At 38.6% G+C, this 24,772-nt stretch overlaps 3 protein-coding genes across 3 annotated transcripts in view; 2 read left to right on the top strand and 1 right to left on the bottom strand.

Annotated features, from left to right (window-relative positions):
• LOC110955575 (serine/threonine-protein kinase NIM1) overlaps window positions 1-16,481 on the bottom strand; it is a 28,054-nt gene extending 11,573 nt beyond the window's left edge. The window contains exons 1-2 of the mRNA XM_051947681.1: window positions 16,454-16,481; window positions 15,281-15,346 (exon numbers count right to left, since the gene is read on the bottom strand). Of these exons, the coding sequence (XP_051803641.1) occupies window positions 15,281-15,346; window positions 16,454-16,481 (94 nt within the window). The remainder of the gene's footprint in view (window positions 1-15,280; window positions 15,347-16,453) is intronic.
• Window positions 963-7,729, top strand: LOC127533780 (solute carrier family 22 member 14-like). Its single transcript, XM_051947728.1, has 3 exons — window positions 963-1,413; window positions 1,496-1,599; window positions 7,669-7,729. The coding sequence occupies exons 1-3, from the start codon at window positions 1,039-1,041 to the stop codon at window positions 7,673-7,675; spliced, it is 486 nt and encodes a 161-aa protein (XP_051803688.1). The 5' UTR covers window positions 963-1,038; the 3' UTR covers window positions 7,676-7,729.
• Window positions 16,482-16,600: 119 nt separating the features above from the next.
• pole4 (polymerase (DNA-directed), epsilon 4, accessory subunit) lies at window positions 16,601-19,763 on the top strand. Its single transcript, XM_022222249.2, has 4 exons — window positions 16,601-16,992; window positions 18,778-18,862; window positions 19,134-19,175; window positions 19,478-19,763. Exons 1-4 carry the CDS (start codon window positions 16,747-16,749, stop codon window positions 19,489-19,491), a joined length of 387 nt encoding a protein of 128 aa, XP_022077941.1. The 5' UTR covers window positions 16,601-16,746; the 3' UTR covers window positions 19,492-19,763.
• Window positions 19,764-24,772: the final 5,009 nt, after the last annotated feature.

The following is a 24,772-nucleotide window of genomic DNA, read 5'->3' as shown; positions in this document are numbered from 1 at the left end:
ATCTGTGAAAAGTTATTGCAAGTTTCCTTGTCTTGATCGTCCGACGTAGTGTTCAACTGTATGCAGCACAGTGAGCCGGCATTCTTCTTGTTTTAGTTTTCGTGCCATTCACATCAATGGAAAACACTGAAACTTTGCCCCCACTAGCTTAGTGTCTCCGTAGGCACGCCGCTCTGAGGGGCGTGTCATATCTACTCTTCATATCTATGGTAAAAACAGCCATTAGGGGCGTGGTGGAGCGGGGCTTCCGGTAAAAACCATAGATATGAAGAGTAGATACGACACGCCCCTCAGAGTGGCGTGCTTACGGAGACACAAGGCTAGTCGGTAATTGTGTTTATTGTAAATGTAAATAAACTCTATCTTGTTCTAGTCTAGCTCCTTGTTATATTATATAATAGCCTATATATATATATATATATATATATATATATATATATAAATCAATAATAAATTAACCTTAATAAGAAATAAATAGATTACATTTACAATTACATCTTTTGCTCTCAAAACATTTTCTATGTATCCAGGCATTTACATTTATATATGTAATGGCTGAACTGAAAAGAGTCCCTGGCCTCTGGACCTAAAGAATAAGAGAGCTAAAAATGCAAGTTACATTTGGAGGAAGCCTTTTTCAATGTTTTTTAAATTTTTTAGATCACATATTTTCTATTAATAATACATGTTTTGATGTTGATAATAAAGTAGACCACACGAAAATCGGTTGAGAAATGAGCAAATTCTGATTTATTTTCAACGTATATGCATTGCTTTGAATGGGAACTTTGCCCCCGTCAAGATGGCCGCCACATAGGCACATCGATGAGCCGGCTGCTACAGCAGGCTGGCGCATCTACTCTTCATATCTACGGTAAAAACAGCCGTTAGGGGCGTGGTGGGGTGGGACTTCCGGTAAAAACATCCAGTGGGGGCGTGGTGGGGTGGGACTTCCGGTTGTGACGTGATTGGGACATGTCAAAATTTAAAGAAAGGTGGTTTATTACATCTCTCACTAACTAGGTAACCATCATCAAGATGACAGACTTTGGAGAGATTCTCAGGAACATTGGAGAATTTGGATTATTCCAACAGATAGCTCTGATTTCAATTTGCTTTCCAAACATAATTCAGTCTTTTGCACTTGCAAGTTTACTTTTTGTCGAGTCTGATCCAGAGAGACACTGTAATACAGACTGGATCCTCAGTGCTGGTCCTAATCTGACCACAGAGGAGCAGCTGAACCTGACTCTCCCTCGGGAGGAGGACGGGAGCTTCAGCAGGTGTCGGATGTTCGTCCCTGTGGACTGGGACATCGATGCCATCAGGGAAAATGGACTCAATGAGACCAGTGGGTGTGTGAATGGATGGGTGTATGGAAACATGCTGTATGAAACCACCATAGTCACTGATGTAAGTGCTGACAAACTGATATTGTTTCTGAGTTAATTATAACATTCAATTGAACATTCTTTTCTGTTTAAAATGTTCACAGTTTGATCTGGTCTGTGATCGGGGTAACATGCTGCGAGTGTTACAAACAGTGGGAATGGCTGGAGTTGTTCTTGGTTCCCTCATCTTTGGACCTGCTACTGAATCGTAAGTGTGTTTCAGTCAAGAATTGTGTGTTTCAGTCTAAATTCAAAGATATACTTATTTTTTCTGTATTCGATTTTAAATATTTTAGTCAATATGCAATTTAAAACAATGTTATGCTTGAATTCATTATCTCACAGCTGTCTAAATTCAATGTGAATATGTTTTATTACTCAACTGACATACATATGACGAATATGCATATTTGCTGTAATCCTGACAGTTGGTTAACACTTCTGAATAGGGCTGCCACCCGTGCCTTAAAATACGGAATCGTCCTTTATTTGACAATTAATTGTAGCATCAAGTATTGATTCAATACAGGACGCTAATTGTTCCGTTTTTTCATGAATGTCCCATACACGTCTGTCACACACGCATCAAAACTGCATAATAAACAAAATAAAACACAGGAAATATTAAGGGCAGCCAGTTTCATCTTCCTTAGATCGATGTAGCGAGGACCCGATGCGAGGTCCACCGGATACACTTCTCTGTTTGCCGGTCCTGTCACGGGTTTCCTGGTTACAGGCGCTGCTGCTCCCGCGTGTTTAAAAATGTCTACACCCGAAACTCCACCACGTCCAAAGAAGCAAAAACGTTTTCAAAAGCACAGACTGGAAGACTGGAACCCTGGTAATAGGTACAGGGCAAACTGTGGTTTCTGTTGCTCATAGACGAGCTGAAGTAAGGCAGCATCAGGAGACCAACATGTAAGAAACATGAGAACAGAGAGAACCCAACCAGCAGGTCACAGTTTATCATCATCTGATCATCTCCTGAAGTCCCATCAGTACATGGTTGTGAATTTACCAGAGGATGATTATAGTCAGACTAATGTGGCCGTAGACTCTACAGTATTTTAGTGACTCAATAAATGCCTAAGTTGTTTAATAGCATTTTAAATGCTTTTATTTTTTTGAAATATCATTTATTTAATAGCCGATATGTGATCAATAAATGGCCTTTGTCTATCTAAAGAAAAACTCACTCAGAACTCTGATATGTTAACGGTACTAAATAAATAAGTCAGTAAATAAATTCATACACACATAAACAAGTTAATACATTCATTGTGTTAAGAAAAGATTTAGATGAGGAAAAATATCTGTAGAGAATTTCTTTGTCCAGTATTCTGCATTCAGTTGTTTATGTTTTTGCAGAATCCAGTATTACACACAGGTTGGTCATTACATTTTATTAGTTTGGTTTCACTGTTTAAAATTATGCTACATCTTTTTAGACAGAACCTGTGATCATAAAACAATACAGAACTCTTAGTTTTGTGTTAATAAAGCACTTACAGCTTTAAGTATGACTGAATGCTTTTTTCAAACTTCAATATACCACTCCTTGGGTGGTTGTGGCCCCGCGTTCAGTAAAGTTGGAAAGATATTCACAGATTCAGACTTCCAGCATCAATAACTCATTAGATATAGGTTGTCAAAACATAAACGATGCCTCTTTCCCATCGTTGTAAGGCAGATGTTGTGCTACAAGCCCAGTTTTATCAAAAGTAGCTGTCTTTCAGGCTGCAGAAATAACATTGGTGTCTATAAGCAGCCGGCTGTGAACAGGGACCGCCTGCAAATTGCAAAACTGCTGCAACAGCGAAGAGAGACGCAAATATTCAATAACCTCACTCTGATACACTGTAGTGTCACCAGAATCACTGCAGCCTTCAACTGTCTCCAGTTGACACTAATGTTATTCCTGCAGCTTAAAAGACAGCTACTTTTGATAAAACTGGGCTTGTAGCACATTGTGTGCCTTACAACGATGGGAAAGAGGCATCGTTTATCTTTTAACAATGTATATCTAATGATCTATTGATGCCAGAAGTCTGAATCTGTGAATATCTTTTCAATTTTACTGAACTGTGGCCCAGAGGAGTCGTGGTGGGCGTCGTTTAGTTTAGTTTCTGAAAGGTGGCAACCCTACTTCTGAATGATAAAAACATGAATCTATACAGCCAGCAGCATTTAGCTTGAAGAGTGGGAGTCAATTAGCCCGACACTGTTCAAAGGTAACAACATTTGTCTACCAACTAATTGTGATCATAAAAAGAGTCACTCTGAAGTGTTTGTTGCACAGGACAGAATACAATCACCATTTTACAACTGATCCTTTTCCAATAACCCTGACCGGGTATGTAAATGGTTTATAGGTCAATGTGAAACACATGATGGCAATGAAAGTTGGCGAAAGCTTTGCTAAATCACTTCACAGACCAGTGCTGGTTCTAGTGGTGAGAATTGTCCCAAAATCTTGAAATCTTTCAAGGATGTTTCCATGAACACACATACCTGAAAATGCAGTTTTATTTAACTGGCTGTTGTGTTAAATTAGTTAGATATTGTCTATATCAGGTGTATTCATTCAAGACATCCTCAGCATAGATGAAACTGGGTCTTCACTTCTATGTAGCTCATGGTTAAAGCTATTTCTGTCATTTGTTTTGGGTTCACCCAGTCGATCTACACTTCATCATTGTGGTTATCATCTGTTTTTTTGTTGTTGTTGTTTTTTGTTTTTTTTGCAGGTTTGGTCGCAAACGAGCAACTCAAATTCCAGCAGTTATGTTGTTGGTGTTCATGGTGACAACAGCCCTATGCCCCAATGTCTATTTATATTTAGTGTCCCAGTTCTTAGTTGGAGTTGGAGCTGGAGGATATCGAGTCAACTCTATTGTTCTGAGTATGTATCCTGAGTTTCTACATATTTAGCTTAAGGTTGATGCTACAGGTACGGACCCGAACCCGTAGCATCTGTACTTGAGGTACGGACCCGTTAAGGTCACTGAAGAGCTGGCGCTGGTTAACTACTATTTGCTGCACATTACAGGCAGTTTATATGAATGACTTTGACGGCGAACATTGTATAATTTAACCAAAAATACACCGTCTCCTCTCACACTTTAGACATTGCAGTTTTTACGCTTTTAGACGCCGTGTCTAAATTGTTTGAAGTCCAGTTCCTATTAATTAGTTTACCGCGTTCAGTGGTGGAAGCGGCTGACGAACTCCATTGCAAACGTTCCCATTTAATTTCGGACGCTAATTTACAAGATAAAGTTAACCCTTGCCACCCGAAAGACGCTCTGGAGCGTTTTCTTGTTGCGCCGCGGTAATCAAAACAAAGCAGGAAAATGAAGCGTCGGCGAGTCTCCCTTTAAACGTGTGCTAAAAGTACAGATTTTGAACTTTCTACCAGTTTTTGAATCATGTTGATCGGCCAAGTAAAACCAGAGATATGATCAATAATAAACGCCACATTTTTACCGAACTTCACCGGAGCCATTTCCAGCGTCTTTTATGCGCGGCGAAATTTTGAACTTTAGACTCAGCGGAAAGTCCTCTCTGCTGAAAGCATCTGGTGACAAACACAGACCTTTGGAGTTATGCTTGGTGTAGGAAGGAAAATGTGGACCAGATTTTCACAAACCTGGCGTTCTCTGGAGTAAAAACGTGAACTGGATTTCCCCAGAGGTGACTGAGAAACTTGGAGCTGAGTGACAGAGACGCTCTGACGGGGAGCGGCCGCACAGACACGCCCACAGACACGCCCACAGACACGCCCCCAGTCTCTGTGTTCATAGTAAGAGAGTGGAATGTTCTAGAAATACACAGAGGAGAGATGGCCAAAGTGTGGATTTGGAACTTTCTGTCATTTTTAAAAAATTTTTTAGTCAGGTGATAGTTATAACTCTTTGGGAGAGCAGCACGTCCTTCACTGGCTTTGGCCACAGATCACTCTCTCTGCTCGACACCAAAGATGCACAGAAAATGAAGATTTTGTTTCAGATGTAATATATTACTACTACTACTACTAATAAAATAATAATAACAATAATTATAATAAAAATAAAATAATAATAATAAAACAACAATAATAATAACATTCATAATAAACATATTCTAGCAAAGGAGAACACCAGGACTCTGGATTCTCCCTGTGGTCCTAAAGACTGTTTCTATTGTTTTTGTCATTGTAGAGATTGTGGTGGACAGAAAAAGCTTTTTGGAATGGTACAAATTCATTTATGTAAAATTTTATTGTGACTCCTCATGATTTTGTAAATAGTTGTGCAAAAACGCCTAAAAAAATTCCTCCATTTTAGTGCAAATAGTGGTATATAACTGTGTTAACTGCTAAATTTGTACATTATTTTATGACAAACAATTTATATTTACATTATAAGTTCTGAAAAAGATTCATTACACATGTTTATGGTGTCCACAGCAAAAAAATCTAACTTTTTTCTACTCGGATTTTGTATTTTTTTCTGCTATTTTAGGTCAAGTGTGTCCATACATTATATCAATATGTCTAAATAATTATAGAATCACACAGGTGAGGTTGTGCTGAAAAAAGATACCAAGCAAAGCAAGATCAACAGCTTTTAAGGTGAAATATAAAGGTAAAATCAGAATTTGTCAAAAACGGACCTAAACCCCCCTAGGGCCCGAAGGGTTAAGGATGTCGAATATGAAACAAACACTCGTGAATGGTGAGGAGCAGCTCTTTAATTCGGCATGAATTAAAAAAACCCACAAACTCGATTTACTGTGATATTGTGAGATTTGTTTGTGGTTACGTAACTTAGCCATTCAACAGAGTCCGCTAACATTAAAGTGACTGACGTGCAGTGTCTGTGTTGACAGACGTAGAAAATACGTCAGAGTTTTGTTTAGGTTGTTAATATGTAATAGTCTGTCGCTACTTTTGAAGGTAAAAAAATACTTTTCGTTTGCTGGCTGTTAGTTTTGTTTTGTTTGCCGTTTGTGCTTTATTAGAACAGGGTCACATGAATAAAAAGTTTTGCTATTTTTAATAGTAGTGCCGATTTCAACCCCCAAATCGCTGTCCGTGAAAAAGTCAGATAATGATATTTATAAGACATTATGCATGATAGAAAAGAGAACAGCAGATGACTGACATGACAGGCTCGGCACGCAGATTCACCTCGAATCACGGAAGCGCCTTCATCACTCGGATTACCAAACCGGCTCATTAATATTTATGTACGGCGGATTACCAGCCCATCACAAAGCGCGTTCATCAGCCGACTCATTAATATTCATGTCCGTCTCATTAATATGTATGGTAAGGTAAAGTGCCGTATCCGTAGGCCACAGGCTACGAGTACGGGTCCGTATCTGTAGGCACTACGTTAGCTTAAGGCTGCAACTAACGACTCTTTTTATTATAGATTAATCAACTAATTGTTTTCTTGATCATTTAATTGTTTGTTAGTTTTAAATTGTGTTGAAAAGCCTATTGAAATTTTCTTAAAAGAACATCCTTCGCACAGTTTTTAAATGAACTATTTTCTTTCATTTTTATGCTTCCACTGTTCTGCAGGTTAATGGGAAAAAGTATTTTTACTTTTAATAGCTAGCATATTTTGTTGCTAATGTTTTCATACTTTACATATGTAAAACAGTTATTCTTTTACAATGGGCAAGAATGCAAAAATGGGGTTTTACAAATAGTTTACAAGCTAATCAAGCCCACAGACTGTATGTAAAAGATGGATGTAGCTTCTGGGTCGGAAAAGTGAAGTGAATGCAGAAGTGCTTTAAATCTGCATTCTTTCTAACCGCCAATAGGGGGCGACTTCTTTGGTTGCAAAGCCGTCCGATTGTGGGGAAGTCTAGGATTAAACAGATCTGCCTCTGACTTGATTTGTTACCTCAGTAAACATTTTCCGCATGAGTTTATGGTCTCAGTTGCTGGTTTGAGGTCTACTTTAAAGCAGGATGGTCTCCATGTCTTTGATCCTTGATTGTGGTTCCATTCAGAGTAAAATGGACAATAAAGCAGAGTACGCTTTAAGGTGGGACTACCTTATAACTGGCAGGTCATGACATTAAGGAGATGTGTTCTGTCCTCAAATTCTTACTCAGATTTACCCCTCGCTTAACATGTCTGTTTTAAAGAGACCAAGATGTGGATGGTCAAAAAACATTGAAAGCTATCCCTAATCCTTCAAGTGGTTGTTTTTCTTTTTCTATGTCACCATGTTAATGTAATATAAAGATAATTAGTCTTATATTTTGATTATTGCAGCCACTGAATGGCTCGGGGCATCCAAAAGATCATGGGGAGCAGGTGTGACTGAGCTATCTGATGCAATCGGACAGTGCATCCTCGCTGGTTTGATCTATGGCATCCGAAAATGGAGCCTGGCTCAACTGATCTCAGCAACTCCCCTTGCCTTGACTGTTGTTTACATATGGTAGGCATTCTGTTCTTTGTTTTTGCCTATTATTGTTTTGTTTTGTAAATTAGAGACAACTGGAAGTGTCATATTGTCTTTAAGGTTCATTCCAGAGTCAGCCAGGTGGTTGTTAAACAGAGGGAGGACAGAAGAGGCTAGAAAGCTCATCGTCAAAGCAGCAGCCATTAACAAACGCCCCATCCCGGCCTCTCTGCTGGAAGAGGTACTGAACCACTGCAGCACTTTAGGGACGGGTTTTCAAGCACATTGTCTATGACATATGTCTAATATTTTAACTTAATTTCTCTTTATTTTATTGCAAAATTACATATTAAGATTCATTGTTGGTGACGATCTTGGCAGAACCTTATTTCATATGCTCACCTATTTATTCATTTAATTGCCCATTTTTTCATTTACAATTTATTTCTGTTTTGCATTCATTTATGGTCTGCGTATTTTTTGACAGTAATACTTCTGTTTTCATAACTAATGACTAGAAATCACTATCATGATTCATTAAATGTTTCTTTGCATTTACATTTACTCAGAATTGTAAAGAGGAGGCCACATTAACCAGAATTTCTGCCACAGATTAACGTGAACGACCCTGTGAATGAAGGCGGCATTAAATTGATTTTTGGATCACGACTACTGGCCAGATATTTCTTTGTTGTGTCACTGGCATGGTAAGTCTGAACGAATGGGAAACATTGTATCATGCTGTAATGTATCATTTGTACAAACCTTATGGTTTGTACAAGTACTTGTAATATCTTCATTACACTTAATCATATTGCTAATAGTCAGATGCTGCAGATTCATCATAAATCTGGAATCATGAAGCAATAGTTTTCCAGTTTTGATGTAAATTCAAGACTTCCTAATGACTAATCTGGTCGTCTCTTTCTTCTTTTTTTTTTTTTTTAAGGTTTTCACTGCTCCTTTCCTACTACTTCCTATATTTTAACATGGCAAGACTGGGCTTGAGCATATTTGTGACACAGCTCCTTTTTGGTGTTTTTGAAGTAGCTGCTCTTTTTCTCTCCATGTGGCTGTTGGAGATTTTTGGGAGAAAAAAATTATTCACAGCAGTCCTTCTGATTGGAGGACTCTGTTCCATGCTGATCCTGGCTGTTCCTGAAAGTAAGCCTTTTGGTTTGGTTAGTAAAATTACTATTTCATTTTTTTCCCCAAGTTTAAATTTCTTTTCTTTTGTTTCCCTTCAGGTTATCCCACTGCTTCTACATGTTTAGCTGTCGCATCACGTGTCTGCATGATATTTATGGCTGTTGTTTGTGCTGTCTATATGCAGGAGTTGTTTCCGACATCGGTTAGGTAGGTGTTCATAGTTTGTATTCTGGTGTCTGTTGATGAGAATTTTCCAGAGAAGTGTGAAAGATTATGTAAAAATAAAGCAAATGACTAATAAGATAGACAATGTGCTGTATGATCTCCCTTTTTCAGACGATCAGCGACAGCTTTAGGATCCATGGTATCGAAAGTAGGTCCTATACTGGCTCCACTGCTGAACATGTTGTCCGTGTACCACTGGGCCATACCAATCTTAGTCCTCAGCAGCTTCACCATCATCAGCGGAGCTCTTGGCCTCCTGCTTCCTGAGACCAGAAACAAAGAGCTTCCAGAAACAGCCAGTGACGCCGAGGGCAACAGGTACACACGTGGACAAAATTGTTGGTACCCCTCAGTTAAAGAAGGAAAAACTCACAATTCTCACTGAAATCACTTGAAACTCACAAAAGTAACAATAAATAAAAATTTATTGAAAATTAAATAATCAAAATCAGCCATTACTTTTGAATTGTTGATTAACATAATTATTTAAAAAAACAAACTAATGAAATAGGGCTGGACAAAAATGATGGTACCCATAACTTAATATTTTGTTGCACAGCCTTTTGAGGCAATCACTGCAATTAAACGATTTCTGTATTTGTCAATGAGCGTTCTGCAGCTGTCAACAGGTATTTTGGCCCACTCCTCATGAGCAAACAGCTCCAGTTGTCTCAGGTTTGATGGGTGTCTTCTCCAAATGGCATGTTTCAGCTCCTTCCACATATGTTCAATGGGATTCAGATCTGGGCTCATAGAAGGCCACTTTAGAATAGTCCAACGCTTTTCTCTCAGCCATTCTTGGGTGTTTTTGGCTGTGTGTTTTGGATCGTTGTCCTGTTGGAAGACCCATGACCTGCGACTGAGACCAAGCTTTCTGACACTAGGCAACACATTTCTCTCCAGAATGCCTTGATAGTCTTCAGATTTCATCGTACCTTGCACACTTTCAAGACACCCTGTGCCAGATGCAGCAAAGCAGCCCCAAAACATTACTGAGCCTCCTCCATGTTTCACCGTAGGGACAGTGTTCTTTTCTTCGTATGCTTGGTTTTTGAGTCTATGAACATAGAGTTGATGTGCCTTACCAAAAAGCTCCAGTTTGGTCTCATCTGTCCAAAGGACATTCTCCCAGAAGCTTTGTGGCTTGTCAACATGCATTTTTGCAAATTCCAGTCTGGCTTTTTTATGAGTTTTTTTCAGCAGTGGTGTCCTCCTTGGTCGTCTCCCATGAAGTCCACTTTGGCTCAAACAACGACGAATGGTGCGATCTGACACTGATGTACCTTGGCCTTGGAGTTCACCTTTAATTTCTTTGGAGGTTGCTCTGGGCTCTTTGGATACAATTCCAACGATCCGTCTCTTCAATTTGTCATCAATTTTCCTCTTGCGGCCACGTCCAGGGAGGTTGGCTACTGTCCCGTGGGTCTTGAACTTCTGAATAATATGAGCCACTGTTGTCACAGGAACTTCAAGCTGTTTAGAGATGGTCTTATAGCCTTTACCTTTAAGATGTTTGTCTATCATTTTTTTTCGGATGTCCTGGGACAATTCTCTCCTTCGCTTTCTGTTGTCCATGTTCAGTGTGGTACACACCTTTTCACCAAACAGCAGGGTGACTACTTGTCTCCCTTTAAATAGGCAGACTGACTGATTATGAGTTTGGAAACACCTGTGATGTCAATTAAATGACACACCTGAGTTAATCATGTCACTCTGGTCAAATAGTTTTCAATCTTTTATAGAGGTACCATCATTTTTGTCCAGGCCTGTTTCATTAGTTTGTTTTTTAAAATAATTATGTTAATCAACAATTCAAAAGTAATGGCTGTTTTTGATTATTTAATTTTCAATAAATTTTTATTTATTGTTACTTTTGTGAGTTTCAAGTGATTTCAGTGAGAATTGTGGGTTTTTCCTTCTTTAACTGAGGGGTACCAACAATTTTGTCCACGTGTGTATGCAAGCAGCAAGCAACCAAACCTCAGCGCTCGATTTAGACGGTCGCCAGGTCGCCATTTGTGACTAAAAACCGATTTTGGCGACCAAAAATGACAAAAAACACGCTGGTTAGGGGCCTAAATATTTTGATTTGGGCTACTGACCTCCAAATCCAAGTTCCAGGGATGGCAATTTTCCGCGGATCCGCTGATTTCCGCCGATTTAATTTCAAATTTGAACACTTTATTGTCGCTCGCGGGAGTCCACAAGACTCCGTCGGATCCAGAACCAGCCCAGAATGTGGTGGCGGCATCCGGAGGACAGCACCAACTGAGCCTGAGCACCGCGAACGGAAAGCACCAAGGCACCGGAGCTGTCATTTTTAACTCGGCGGCTCCGCCGGCTGCTCTCCCCGGTCACAGACTGCTCAGACTCCCCGGTTGGCTAGCTATCCCCCGCTAGCTGCTCGGCTAACACCTGCCGCTCCTCGCCGCTCATCTGCCCGGGACAAACCGCACCTGTTCCGGCTGTCAACGTCCCAGTCGCCCGCTAGGAGCTCCGGACAATGCCCTGCTCATTCCTGGGTGACTTTTCACGGCCGTGGGGGGTTTTAAGGCACACTTTGCCCAGCGACCAGTGATAGCTCGGCGGCTCCAGCTAACAAGCTGACGTGGAGGAGGAACTGCACCCCCCCCCCCAAAAAAAAAAAAAAAAAAAAAAAAAAAAATCGAGCGCTGAACCTGGTTCAACTCCGAACACCTTCATCAAAGCCATGAACATGTGTGACCTGTATTATCTGTGCTTGTTAAAGACATGAATAACACCCTTTTGCTGTTCCTGTTCTGTGAAACTAATAAACCTCTTTGTATTTGGTTTCCCTACAGATGACCCTGAGGAGCAAAAATCAGCCAAGAGAACCTCCAGACAGCGTTTCAACCCCGCTGTAGTAATGTTTGTCTGCTGGTCTTGTTGTCCTCTTTGATCCATAATCAAGTTACTGCTACTACTCTGTTGTCATTAAGAGTAGATGTTTATGATTCTTACAGAACAAATTCTTATTTTCTTCATTTTGAGGACTCAACTGAATCCCAGAGAACCATCAAATTTTCACTTACGCAAGAAAAATCAAACTGATTCAAACATTGCCTTGAAATTTCTAATCATGCTCCACAAACCAAGTGTCACTGCTCTGCACAGCTCTGCCTTTAGGATAAACATGGATTGTGTTTTGGGTTTTTTTTTGTACTGGCTTTTTACTTAAGGCATCTAAAATGTGAAGAGATGTTTGTTTGTTTTTAATTGTTTTATTGTAAAAATGTTTGTGGGTTACGATTACATTAGAACATGTATCCGTCCCATGTCTGCAGGACTGACTTGTAACCCTTTACCAGGGATGCTGAAATAATGATATCAGTGCTTGTATGACAACATGAATGATTCTTGTAGTATTTGCAGTTATCCTGTCATTTGACAGCTTGTGTTATGTCACTAAAATTATTGGATTGAATTGTTTACTTATTTACCTTCAATAGACACTGTCGCACAGTCAACATATTGCTTATGTTAATAAATATGTTTGCAAAAGCTGCCAATTCAAAAGTTTCACAGTGCTTTGCATGATGACATTTTAAATCCAAAAGGTGAAAGATCAATTTCACCGGGACATTATACTGCAGGGCTCCAAATTGCAACTTTTTATTTTGAGTGTGTGAGATAAAAATTCAAGTTCGCATTGTGCTAGTACATGATGTACTTGTGTCGGTACAGGCAGTGACTGTATTAAGCACGGTGGTGAAAGTACAACTTATAGAATTCTGGTGTCCATCAGTATTTACACTCAAATGGGCTCTAAGTGTGCCCTTTAACAGACTTGATGTCCTTCATCACTCAGCCGTCCATCTTGCTATCAGTGCACCTTTCTCCACCCTCCATTGTGACCTTTACAAACTGCTAGGTTGGCCCTCCCTTTACACCAGGCGACTCCAACATTGGCTTTTACTCATCTACAAGATCCTGTCACAAGGTTCAATTCTAGGCCCTACTCTGTTCTCCCTTCATATGCTGCACTTGGGTCAGTCATAGCAAAACATAATCTGTCTTTCCACTGTTATGTGGATGACATTCAGATTTACTTACCAACAGAAAGGGATTCACGAAGAAATGTTACTAACTGTACATTAAGGAGTGGCTGTCATCTTACCTTTTAATTTTAAATGAGGACAAAACTGAATGCATTGTGTTTGGGGGTACTGATTTTGGTATATCAGGTTTTGGTACAATGACTTTCAGACTGATGGTCAATAATCTTGGAGTGAAGTTTGACAGAGACTTGAAATTTAACAAATTGACACAGTAGCCAGAGCAAGTTATTTTTTAGCTACAACTTTTAGCCAAAATCAAGCCTTCTTGTAACCGTACCGACCTTGAGAAAGCTATTCATGCATTTATCAGTTCAAGACTGGACTAGTGCAATATACTTTATACTGGCATCTTCCTGTCTTCCTTCAGCTGCCTGCAACTCGTGCAAAATGCATCTTTTAACAAACCCGTCCAGACGTGAGCACATCACCCCTGTCCTTTACTCTCCCCACTGGTCTCAAGAATTGTTTTTGAAATTTTATTATCTGCTTTTAAAGCGCTTGACGGTCTTGCTCTTCCATATATATCTGAGTTGTTAACTTTACGGGACCAAAAAAGAGCTCTGAGGTCATCTGATCAGCGGCTGCTTGAAGTACCCAGGTCCAAATACAATCATTGTCCTCATTTATGGGCACCAAAAAATATTGTTTCCTTGTCTGAAAAAAATCCAAAAAAAATCAGCAAAAAAATTCCCCAAATTTCTGAAAATCTGCCAAACCTTCAGGAAGAAAATTCCAGTAATTCCTTAAAAGTTTCCCTGAAAAGTTTTATTTTAAAGACCCCCCAAATTTGGAAAGAAAATTCTTGTAAATATGTTTTAAACATGAGGGAAAAAAATGTTTCACCTGAATGATGGAGAGTTTCACTGCAATCTGCTCTGAGAAAACATTAAAACACAAAACCTCATTTATTCTGCAGCTTCAGTCTGTCTCTGGAGTTTATTTAGCTCTTTATGGAAACCAGTTTCTGTCACTAAAATAATAATAATAATAATAAAAGATGAACAGAAGTTAGCCAATATTAAAATACATACAGAGATTTTCTTTTAAATTCAATCATTTCATAAAAGTCAAAACTATCAAATGAAAAGTTGGAATAATGAGATAAAATATCAAAGTTATTAAATAGGTCAATGTTTATACTGAACAAATAAAATTTAAACTTCAGGACATTAAATAATGTAAAAATTAAAAAAGATTAAAAGAAAACAAAATGTTTTAAATGTCGATTTTGAGTTACGAAGCAGAAAAAAGGTGGAAAATTATTAGAAAAGTCTAAATTCTACCTTAAATAATTAAATAACGTCAAAGTTACGGGTAAACGAGTCAAACAAGTGACGTACCAAGGCAAATTCAGAGACTAATTATTTAAAACATTATAATAAATCCTTCCTAAGTCATAATGTGGACTCAGATAACAGATTATTTCTCTAAATTGTGTCTGATTTTCTTCTTATTTCTCATTTAACCCTCGTGTCATCCTGCAGGTCGAAACTGACCCATTTTAAAGTTTGAAAATGTGAAAAAAAAATGTTTTCACAGTGAAACGTCTGATGTCCACATTTTTGGGAAGTTTTTGGGTAGAAAAAAGAAATGTTGCAAATGTTTCTTTAAGAAGATTCACATAAAAATCAACCAAAATCCAGTGAATTTTGGTTAATTTTTTCAGAATGTTCTAAAAGAAAATAGAAGTTTCACTTATATATATGGAATCACTTTAGATATTTTTAGGATTTTTTTTTGAAGATTTTTACTCATTTTTAAAAATATTTACAAGCATTTTCTTGCCAAATTTGGGGGATTTTTTTAAAAGTAAACTTTTAAAGGAATTATTGGAATTTTCTTCCTGAAGGTTTTGCAAATTTTCAGAAATTTCAGGATTTTTTTGCTGAATTTTTGGATTTTTTTCAGACAAAGAAACAATGTTTTTGATGCCCATAAATGAGGACAACAGGAGGGTTAATCAGTGGTAACCTCCATGCGTTTGTTCAGAAGCATTCTGGAGCTGAACTGTGATTGTGTTTCCTACCAGAGCGTAGTAGGACAGCGTGGAGCCGACGTAGACGATGAGCTGGATGAAGCTGAACTTTCCCGCCTGGAAAACAATAAACGCAATAAACACATAAAACACATTAAACACAACAAACGCATTAAATACAACTTCGCTGCTGTTTTCTCATCAAGTCAATATTCTAACACATCTGTCTTTAAGAGTAGATTTTTAATGCTTACCTCTGCTGGTGGAGACCAAAACTGAGCTACAAATAGAGTGACTGTTACTTTCACTAGGGAGCCTGAAACAGACCTTGAAATAAGTGTACTCCACCCCTGATGGTAAAATAAGCAACTAAGTGGTCTGACTGATAGTGAAAGAAGGAAACTGGGGGAAAATAAAGTCTGGAGAGTGGGATGGAAACCGACTTCATCATTGTTTTTGTGCCAGGTTAGTCCCATGTATGTACTTTCATGTTATGATGTATGGGTGAATGACAGAAAAGTTTTTATGTGATTTTAGGCAGTTGTGGTTATTTTGACTTTGACCATTTTCATGCATGGAGATGCATGAAATACGGGCCGCTGAAGTTTAACGGGTTACCCCGTTAAACTTCAGCGGCCCGAATGTGCAAACGTATTTTACTAAATTGACCGAAGCTGCAAACTCGATGATAGAAACATTATACACCCATGGAAAGCTTAGATTCTCATGAATCCGCCGGTATAAACCACTTTCAGATGTGATTACCACAGCGGATAATATAAACACATTTGGCCAACAAACAGCAAATGACGTAAACAGCACAACTCACCTTTGAAGGCTCAAAACTAGTCACAGATGAAAATATTCCACAAAAAACGGTCATAATCCAAACTTGGACATCCAGACAAAACAAGCCAGTAAAATATTTTGTCCAAAACATGTCTTGAAATCAGTAAGCAATCCACAAAGGGCTAGTTGTCGTAAATGTGCACCGCTGCGCGTCCCATATTGAGTGAATGGAAACAAAATGGCGTCAAATCCCCAGTTGTCGCCACTCTGGTTATACAGGCACTCTATTTACAGCCACTTTCCACTGCCCCCCAGTGGACAAACTATGAACAAAGTTGAATTTTGTAAAAAAAAAAAATTCCCTATATATGTTTACAAAAAAATTAAAATTTGTTGACTTAAAAGGCAATCATTTTACTTTTTCGAACATATTACCTTCCTTTGTGGCCTCTATCACCTGCATCCTCACGTTTCCACATCATGCTGCACGTTGGCGTCCTAGGCGGGAACCTGCTTTGATTGGCGTGTATTTCTCGCCAATAGGAAAGCTCCGATTGACGCTCTGTCCAATCAGCGACCAGAATCAATTGGCGGGGCCCTCACTGAAGCCGGAAGCACATGCTGTGGCGCGCTGCCCCTATGTTGTTATTTACTGTGACATGTAGCCTGAAAGCCGGAGATATTTCTGCGTTTTCCGAAACTTAACGTCTGTGTAGATTATCTAAAAAATGGCGACAACGGTGGCGACGCCCGTCATCCCGACGGAGCACGACACGGACCGGTGCGGGAGCGAGGAGGAGAGCCGCGGGGCCGAGGCGGAGGAGAGCGGGCAGCCGCAGCAGACAGGCCCGGGGGCCGTGAGCCACAGCCGGCTGTCCAAACTGCCGCTGGCCCGCATCAAGGCGCTGATGAAGACCGACCCGGACGTGTCTCTGGCCAGCCAGGAGTCCGTGTTTATCATCGCTAAAGCCACGGTGAGGATTATTAACGGGTCCTGGAGCAGCATGAGCTCCAACCAGAGTGTGTGAGCTTCAGTAATGTGATGGTTTAACTTGATGTATTGTGTTCTACTTTACTGATATGTGATCAATATCTGATTTCTATCAGACCTGAACGATACTGGAGAAAATTGACATTGTAATATATTGTTTTTCAGCAATATAGACTGTGATATTGTTCCCCAGATGACTTGAATAACTCAAATTTTATAGAGAAATTCACATTTGTTAAAGTATTTGAGTAATTTGGTAAAAATATTATCTTCCAGGGGTATTTAAAAACTAAAATGAATACCTCATGTTATCAGTTCTGTTATCCAGAGCTCATAAATGTCTATATTTTTTATATTCCTCGCCTCCATTAGCCATGTGACATTCACTTTAAGTGACTTTAACAATAAATTGCTCATAGAACTGACATTTATTGAGCTGATTAAAGCTAAGAGAACTGTTGCATTTGAGGGCAAGTTATTGAGTCATACAGCTAAATAAATACAGCAGCTTTCCACCTGCAAGTTCAAGTTTATGTCTAAAGTTCTTCACCACATCGTGTGTTGGTATTCAGATCTGACGTCTCACATCGAGGCTCCAAAGCATTTTTTTCAACCCTGCTGAGATCTTCTCACTTGTAGGATCATCAGGGAAGAAAATGCGGTGAATAACACTGACATTTCAGTTGCTAGTCTTCATAAATAAAGTGCACTTTAAGACTTAAGTAGAGCTCCATTGTCTGGATGAATGAAATATTCACCGTAGCTGCATAACATTTCACTTATGACAGCCTAGTTTCAATTTGTGCCTTATGTTGTTCAGAAAGAAAAATGGGTGCATGCCTGTATTAAATAAAATGTAAAGCAACTTATGCTTTCAAAACCATCTTCGGTTGCTAAAATGTTTAGAACGTTCCTTATAACTCTGGCAAAAGGGTCCAAAGTGGTGCATTTAGATCTGGCTTTGTGCTGCTGATTAAAATGGTCAAACAACCAACAACGTATGTGTTTTTGCTCAGCGTCATCCTTTCTGCAGCTGAATTATTTTCATACAACTCATGTTCTTGCAACCAAATCTTCCTTTTCACTCCTGTTCTCCTCGCTCATTCTGCTCTGCACATGTGGAGCCTGTATGTCAACAAACTCAGTGTCCTGTGAAAGCTAAGTTTAAAAAAAGAAAAAAAAAAATGAGAACCCGTAAATTGGAGTAAATGATGATCTGTCAGATAGGCTTGTCGTGCAAATTAGTCACAGAAAAGGAGATTTATGCAAGTTTTCTTTTAATTTCGAGCAGAAAAAATGTTGTAATATGATGTGTTTGAGGTCATTTGCTTTATTTCACATTTGGCAACCACGATGTCGATGCTTAAATTAAAGATGGTCCCGCCCTAATTTCCATCAAGTAAACCAGTCACCACCAAAACTACTGTTAACATTCATCCAGAAATGCTTTACTATAAATAAATAACTAATTTCTTTGTGATACAAGCAACATGTTGAAGTTCTGACGTCTAACTCTATAAATTTTGAACTAAAATAGTAAAGTTGACCTCAATAGATAAGTCAGGTCACTGGGTGAATTTTTTTAAGCCCCTTTTTAAATCGGTGACAACAGAAATAGAAGTTAAGAACATGAAATAAACTGTGCAAAATCAGGTCCCTTTTCTGTTGGATAAATTTCTGGGAATTTATCAGTTATTCCTGTTTGTTAAAAATCTTCTAGTTTCTGAGTTAGTTTTGTGTTTTAAATTGTGTTTTTCTTTCCTTCCAGGAATTGTTTGTTGAGATGATTGCCAAAGATGCTCTGGTCTACGCTCAGCAAGGGAAGAGGAAAACGTTGCAAAGAAAAGATTTGGGTGAGTGATGTGAGCATATTTTTAATGGCATTTGCAAATACGTACAGAACTGTTGTGACTTTGGTCTGCTCTGTAGGACTGTAGGACTGACAATTTGACAAAAATGTGATTAATTGCGATGAATTAATCACAAAGCCTGTAATTAATTAGATCATTTTTTCAATTGTGTCCCACCACTACAGCAAATATTAATTATTCACACTAGTTTGTTTGATTATATTGGTGCGGTGGTGAAAACATTTACCCCTCCTCTTCTGTTTTGCCTCCACAGACAACGCAATAGAGGCCATAGATGAGTTTGCATTTCTCGAAGGTAAGCCTCGCAAAGACGACAAAACGTTCTTCAAGATCCTCGGCATCGTCATTAAATAAATCTAGCTCTGCAACTTATTACATATCTTAGAATGCAATAACTTAGCTATGCAACTTATTACATTCTTTCTTTTCTAAACTGCTATCCATTATGTTTTTAATGTGACCAACATCCAGTTCTGTGTACAACAAAAGGAGACATAACGTTTAGCTTTCTGGTGCACATATGTACATGTTTGATAGGCCTTTTTGGCTGCAGTTTGCACCAGAACATGTTGTACTAATTCTGAGCTTTCTCTGCAGGCACACTGGATTAAAGACAGCTTCAGGAGACCAGTCGGAGCGCGGTGAATATCCAGAAAGCATCCGAGAAGCTTTCCATTACAGGAGCACAGTTTTTTTTGTCAGAAACCTTGTGGTACTTTTCTAAGCCGAACTCTCAGATTGGATGTTTATAAATGCTTTTATACAACAAACTCTTAAGATTTTTCATGCTTAATTTTGAAGACATTGATGGTAATGTGTACATTTTCCTGTAAATATGTGTGAAATACTACTGGACGATGAAATAAATGTACGTTTTAAGCAACTGGTTTGTGTTTACCTTCGCTACTAAATTTGCAAAACAAATGCTGTCATATCTGATCGCTAGGACTTGAAGTATTTCATTCAGCAGTGTTTTCCAGAGCCTTCAGGCCCAGAATAATAATTATTTTCCCTCGCTGCCCTGACAACCTTGTTAGAAAGTCGTTTTCTCACCTGAACCAAAGAGTGTTTTTGGTCCGTTCTGTTTTCATTTTGTTCAGTTTAATGCCTTGCCTCACCTCCACCCTCTGAGTAAATAATCTGGAGTTATATGGAAGTGGGAACCAGAGGGATGTTTTGCTAGCCGAACCAAACCAAACTTCAGTCAGGAAGGACCTTATCATGCATCTCATTTCATAAATATTATTGACTGATCACAGCATTGCATCATTTATTGAACAGTATCTGTATTAAGATTAATGTGGAAAAAATAGCAATAAGAAGGAGTCAAGAATGATAAAACACCCACTTTTGGGGAAACTTCATTGTACTGGTAGCTTCTTTGTGTTGTCCAGGTGCATCATTTTTATCATACTGGGCCAAAGTGGGCCAAACTGCTGTCCAAGGTGCTGATCTGGGGATATCAGGGACGTGGGAGCTGTCCAGGGTGCTGCGCCTGTCAACACATTTCAAGGATTTCCTCCCTTTGCTAAAGATCATCGGAGAAAATCTTAACCGATTGAATTTTCTGGGTTGTCCTGATTTTACGAAAGGAAAATTGACAATAAATGTTTTTTTTTAATGCGTTTCAGGTCAACAGAAGTGTATGTTTTATGTATTTGTGTTATCTCAGGAGTGGCATAGAGCAGAAATACTGGAATAGTGATCCCCACAGAGAAATTCTGCTGTTTTAGTAGCAAGCAGAAGGCATAACGTGGCCACAAAAACAACATATATATAAATGAATAAGTAAGGGAAGAGAGAAATAAGAATGCACCAAACTACGTATAAAATTTACTACGATTTAAACGGTACTTAAGTGGAAAAAATGCCAAATATGCAAATAAACTGCTGTCTAAATATACAGTCACGTGAGGAAATAAAAATATCCTGTAAGCAGTCGGTTTATTATTAGAATTTGCTACCAGATATGCCAACTGGAGCAAAATTCAGTGACGTGAGCCGCAAACGATTAAAGATTTAACAATTTTATAGTCATATACTCAGCAGAAACACAGCGGTTACATTGAGTCATGACGTTCTTATTTTTCAGGTTCCCATAACACAAGTGAAACAACAAATAAGATAAAAAGAAATTTAAAAACATCAGAAATAAATTAAGAAAATCAATACAATTGTTGGCATGTTTGTCCTGGTTTTCTTGAAGGGAAACCTGTCAGAATTCCCAAAAGTCTCCAATAAATATCCTAAATCCAATCTCTCCTTGTGAAACTTCGGCTGATCTGCTGGGAAAAAGGAAAAAAAAAGAATCTTTGTTTTTTTTTTTTTTTTTTTGTGAATCGGCATTCTCTCTATCCGGATAAATGTGGTTTAATGTCACTCTTCAGTTTGGTCAGAACTGTAAACAGACCGCATGGTAAATGAAAGTTAGCATTTAGCTAAAATGTTCTCAGTATATACTTTTTCTTTTTTAACAAAAAATATAAGGTGTTAAGCAGCTTTTAACACCATGCACTGCACAATAAGGAGTTTAAAATCAAGAATTTACATTGGAATTAATAAAATCTTGTCTTAACTGTGCAGCACAAAAGCAAATATAAGAATATTAATCATTTTAAAGTTATTAAAATGTTTGTTGGTGTAATTTTGTTATTGCAGAACTGTGTCTGTTGTTTCTACACTTTTCTGATTTCTTGTTCATTTTAAGTTTGCACTAATAACTGCGATAAACTGCTTTTGTCCAAATCAATGTTTTTTTGGGCTCTATTTTGAAGCTAAAAAAGCCACAACTGATATTAAATGACTTTTTTTTTGTATTTTTTGTTTTCACTAACAGCAAATCCTAGGAAAAAGTAATCAGACTCCTAATGCTCCATTGTCCAGCTGCAGTAGAACATTCTGGACATGTTCACTGTCCAACACGAGCCAGTGGTGAAATGTTGAAGGTCAGATTTCTTGCTCAACAGGATGACACTGAGAAAAAAAATCACACAGCTTCGAGTCTGCATCAGGAATGTATCCGAGTCTCTCCAGACCTGAGATGTGTGTTGTTCTTCCTGGCAGCATTCGTTAAACACATCCACAGTGTCCAGTTTCACACTCTAGGCCCGGCTGAGAGACCCTTTGAGTTTTTGTAGTGGGGATTTTCAAAATAAATGCCTGAGTGTGTTTAAGCTGATTTTCTGGGTTTAGTGTTTCGGGGGGTAATGAAACAGAGCTGTGAGAAGCCCAGATGTTTGGTTCCAGAGGAGAACCAGTCAACTCCCTGCAGAGGAATGCCTGACTGGCACAGGGGAACACGCAGTACTCCTTTCTAATAAAATATAATCACATGTTGAATGGTTGGACATCATTTTATTTCCACAGTCAATAAAGACATTCCATTAAGGAAATCTCATGTGAAAAGAAAATGCAGAGCTTTCCCTTGTTCAGAGCAGAACATGAACCCTGAATCTGGTTCTCCTTTATACTCACAAGGGGAAAAAGAATTCCACGCTGAGAGAGGAAGCTTTGATCCTGTGGCTTTGGACTGAAATCGTAATTTTACTGTCCAAAGAACAAATTAGACTGGCATTTTTATAATCATCAGATATCGAATGAAATATAACAAGCTCTGCGTTTCAGTTTGATGTTAAAGGAAAAGTTTGACATTTGAATAATGGGTTGATTTGATCTCTGGCTGATTTAGATAAGAAGAGATCTGTGTAGATTCTTAGTCACACAGTTCATAGTAATCGTAAGTCAGTAGAAGACAAGCAGGCTTCTCTTATTGGTTCTTCAAGATGTTTTATCTCTCATCTAAAAAGCTTCTACAGCTGTTGCTGACTGATGGAAGAGTCACATACACAGTGTATATGGACATAGAATGTAGTACTGTCGTAGATCCCACCATCTATCATGTACCTATAATGTTGTAGATCTCCACCATTTATCATGTACTTATAATACAGTAGCATTACAGAACCCACCACTTACTAGGGACATATACCACAGTAGTGCCATTGATCAGGTACTTAATATGCAGTTGTGTTTCAGTCCCCACCGTTTATTCAGTACTAATAACACAACAGTATCGTGGACCTCACCACTTATCATTGTCATATATTGTGCAGTAGATCCCTCGCATTTATCAAGTACATGTAATGCAGCAGTGTCATAGACCTCAACTACGAATCTGGTACTTACAACATAGTTCTGTAGGCCCCACCATTTATAAGGTACTTAGAGTGCAGTACTGTTAGACCTATACCTTTCTCCTGGTACTTATAACGCAGTAGTTTCATAGGCTTCACCACTTATCAGGTAAATACAACATAGTAGTGTCACAAATCCCATCATTTATCTTGTACTTAGAATGCCGTACTATCACAGGCCTACCACTTATCAGGTACTTAAAATGCAGTACTGTCATAGACCCCAACACTTATGCAGTTGTGTTGTTGACCCCAACCACATATCTGGTACTCAGAGCACAGTTCTGTCATAGACTCCCATTATTTATCAGGTACTTAGAACACAGCAATACCATGGATCCCACCACTTATCAGGTACTTGCAATGCAGTACTTTCTTAGTCTTCACCACTTATCATGTAATTAGAACACAATACTATGATAGACCCTCATAATTTATCTGGTACTTAAAATGCAGTAATATCATAGTCTCCAACAGTTATTAGGTACTTAATATGCAGTCATGTTGTTGACCTCCACCACTTGTAAGGTACTTATCACACAGTAGCATCTTAGACCCCGCTACTTATCAGGTACCTACAACCTAGTACTGACATCTCTCCCCAGAAAAAGTTCACCACTATTAACACCTTCAGTCATCCCTGACCTGAGTTTTGAGTCATCGATGAGCCATTAACTTGTGATTTGAGACAATATCTATCTGAGAACCCCATCAGTTCATTAGAAAGAAAGAAGTCTTTGTATCGTGGGGGGCATGTTTTCAAGAAACAAAAAGAGAAGTCTAGATGCATTCCACTGAAGCACTTAGTATCACAATGACCTCAATGACCGATAATCTGCACCGATATCTTTGTATCTAAATCAGCAAGAACGCAAATAAGTCCATTTCTGAAATAGTTAAACCAGGTACTGATAAGTATTGGGTGTCGATGTATCATGTACATATAATGCAGTCTTGAGATCTCTTCCCAGAAAGAAGGTCAGACCATCATTAATATCAGAAACCATCTCTGACCTGGAAGTTTCACAACCATTCACACCTCGAGACATACGAGTTTTGGGCCACTAGGAGGCATTAATACAATATACATTTGGGACTCCCATCAGTCAGAATAGAAGGAACCTGAATAAAAGGGGGAAGCGTATTCGTGAATCAAAAAAAGGAGTCCAGCAGCTTTCTACTGGAGTTTTTAGGCTAGATATGGAGATAAATAGCACTCCTATTCTGTATCCACTAACGTTAGCTAAATAGGACTACACACACTTAAGGCTGCTGGAACAACATCTGGTTTGCAACTGTTTGGTTACACTTGGCTGAAAGACAACATAAGATTTATTTATTTATTAGACAACACCATGCGTGTGGGAATAAGGATTTTGATACCTAATTTTATGACGTTTTATCCAGTAGTTTCATTTTAACTAGATGATTATGGTGGTGCTTGAAAGTCAGGAAATTGGGAAAAAAAGTCATTTGCACAACATCTTAATCCATCATTGTCTAAATTATCAGTTTAATAAATCCTAAATAAAGATCAACAACCTCCACTGATAGAATAAATGACTATAAGACTCAAGCTAAATGTCACTAATTAGCATACCAGTAGGAAGAAGTATTCCTTAACATGGAAGCAGAAGAATGCAAAGAATTTATTGCCGGATTAATGTCTTTAGCACAGGAAATAGCAAAAAAATAAATT

Source organism: Acanthochromis polyacanthus, chromosome 4 (genome assembly GCF_021347895.1).
Source record: "Acanthochromis polyacanthus isolate Apoly-LR-REF ecotype Palm Island chromosome 4, KAUST_Apoly_ChrSc, whole genome shotgun sequence".
In the NCBI taxonomy this organism is placed as follows: Eukaryota; Metazoa; Chordata; class Actinopteri; family Pomacentridae; genus Acanthochromis; species Acanthochromis polyacanthus.
Note: the sequence above shows the minus strand (reverse complement) of the source record. Positions and strands in the feature narration are given on the sequence as shown.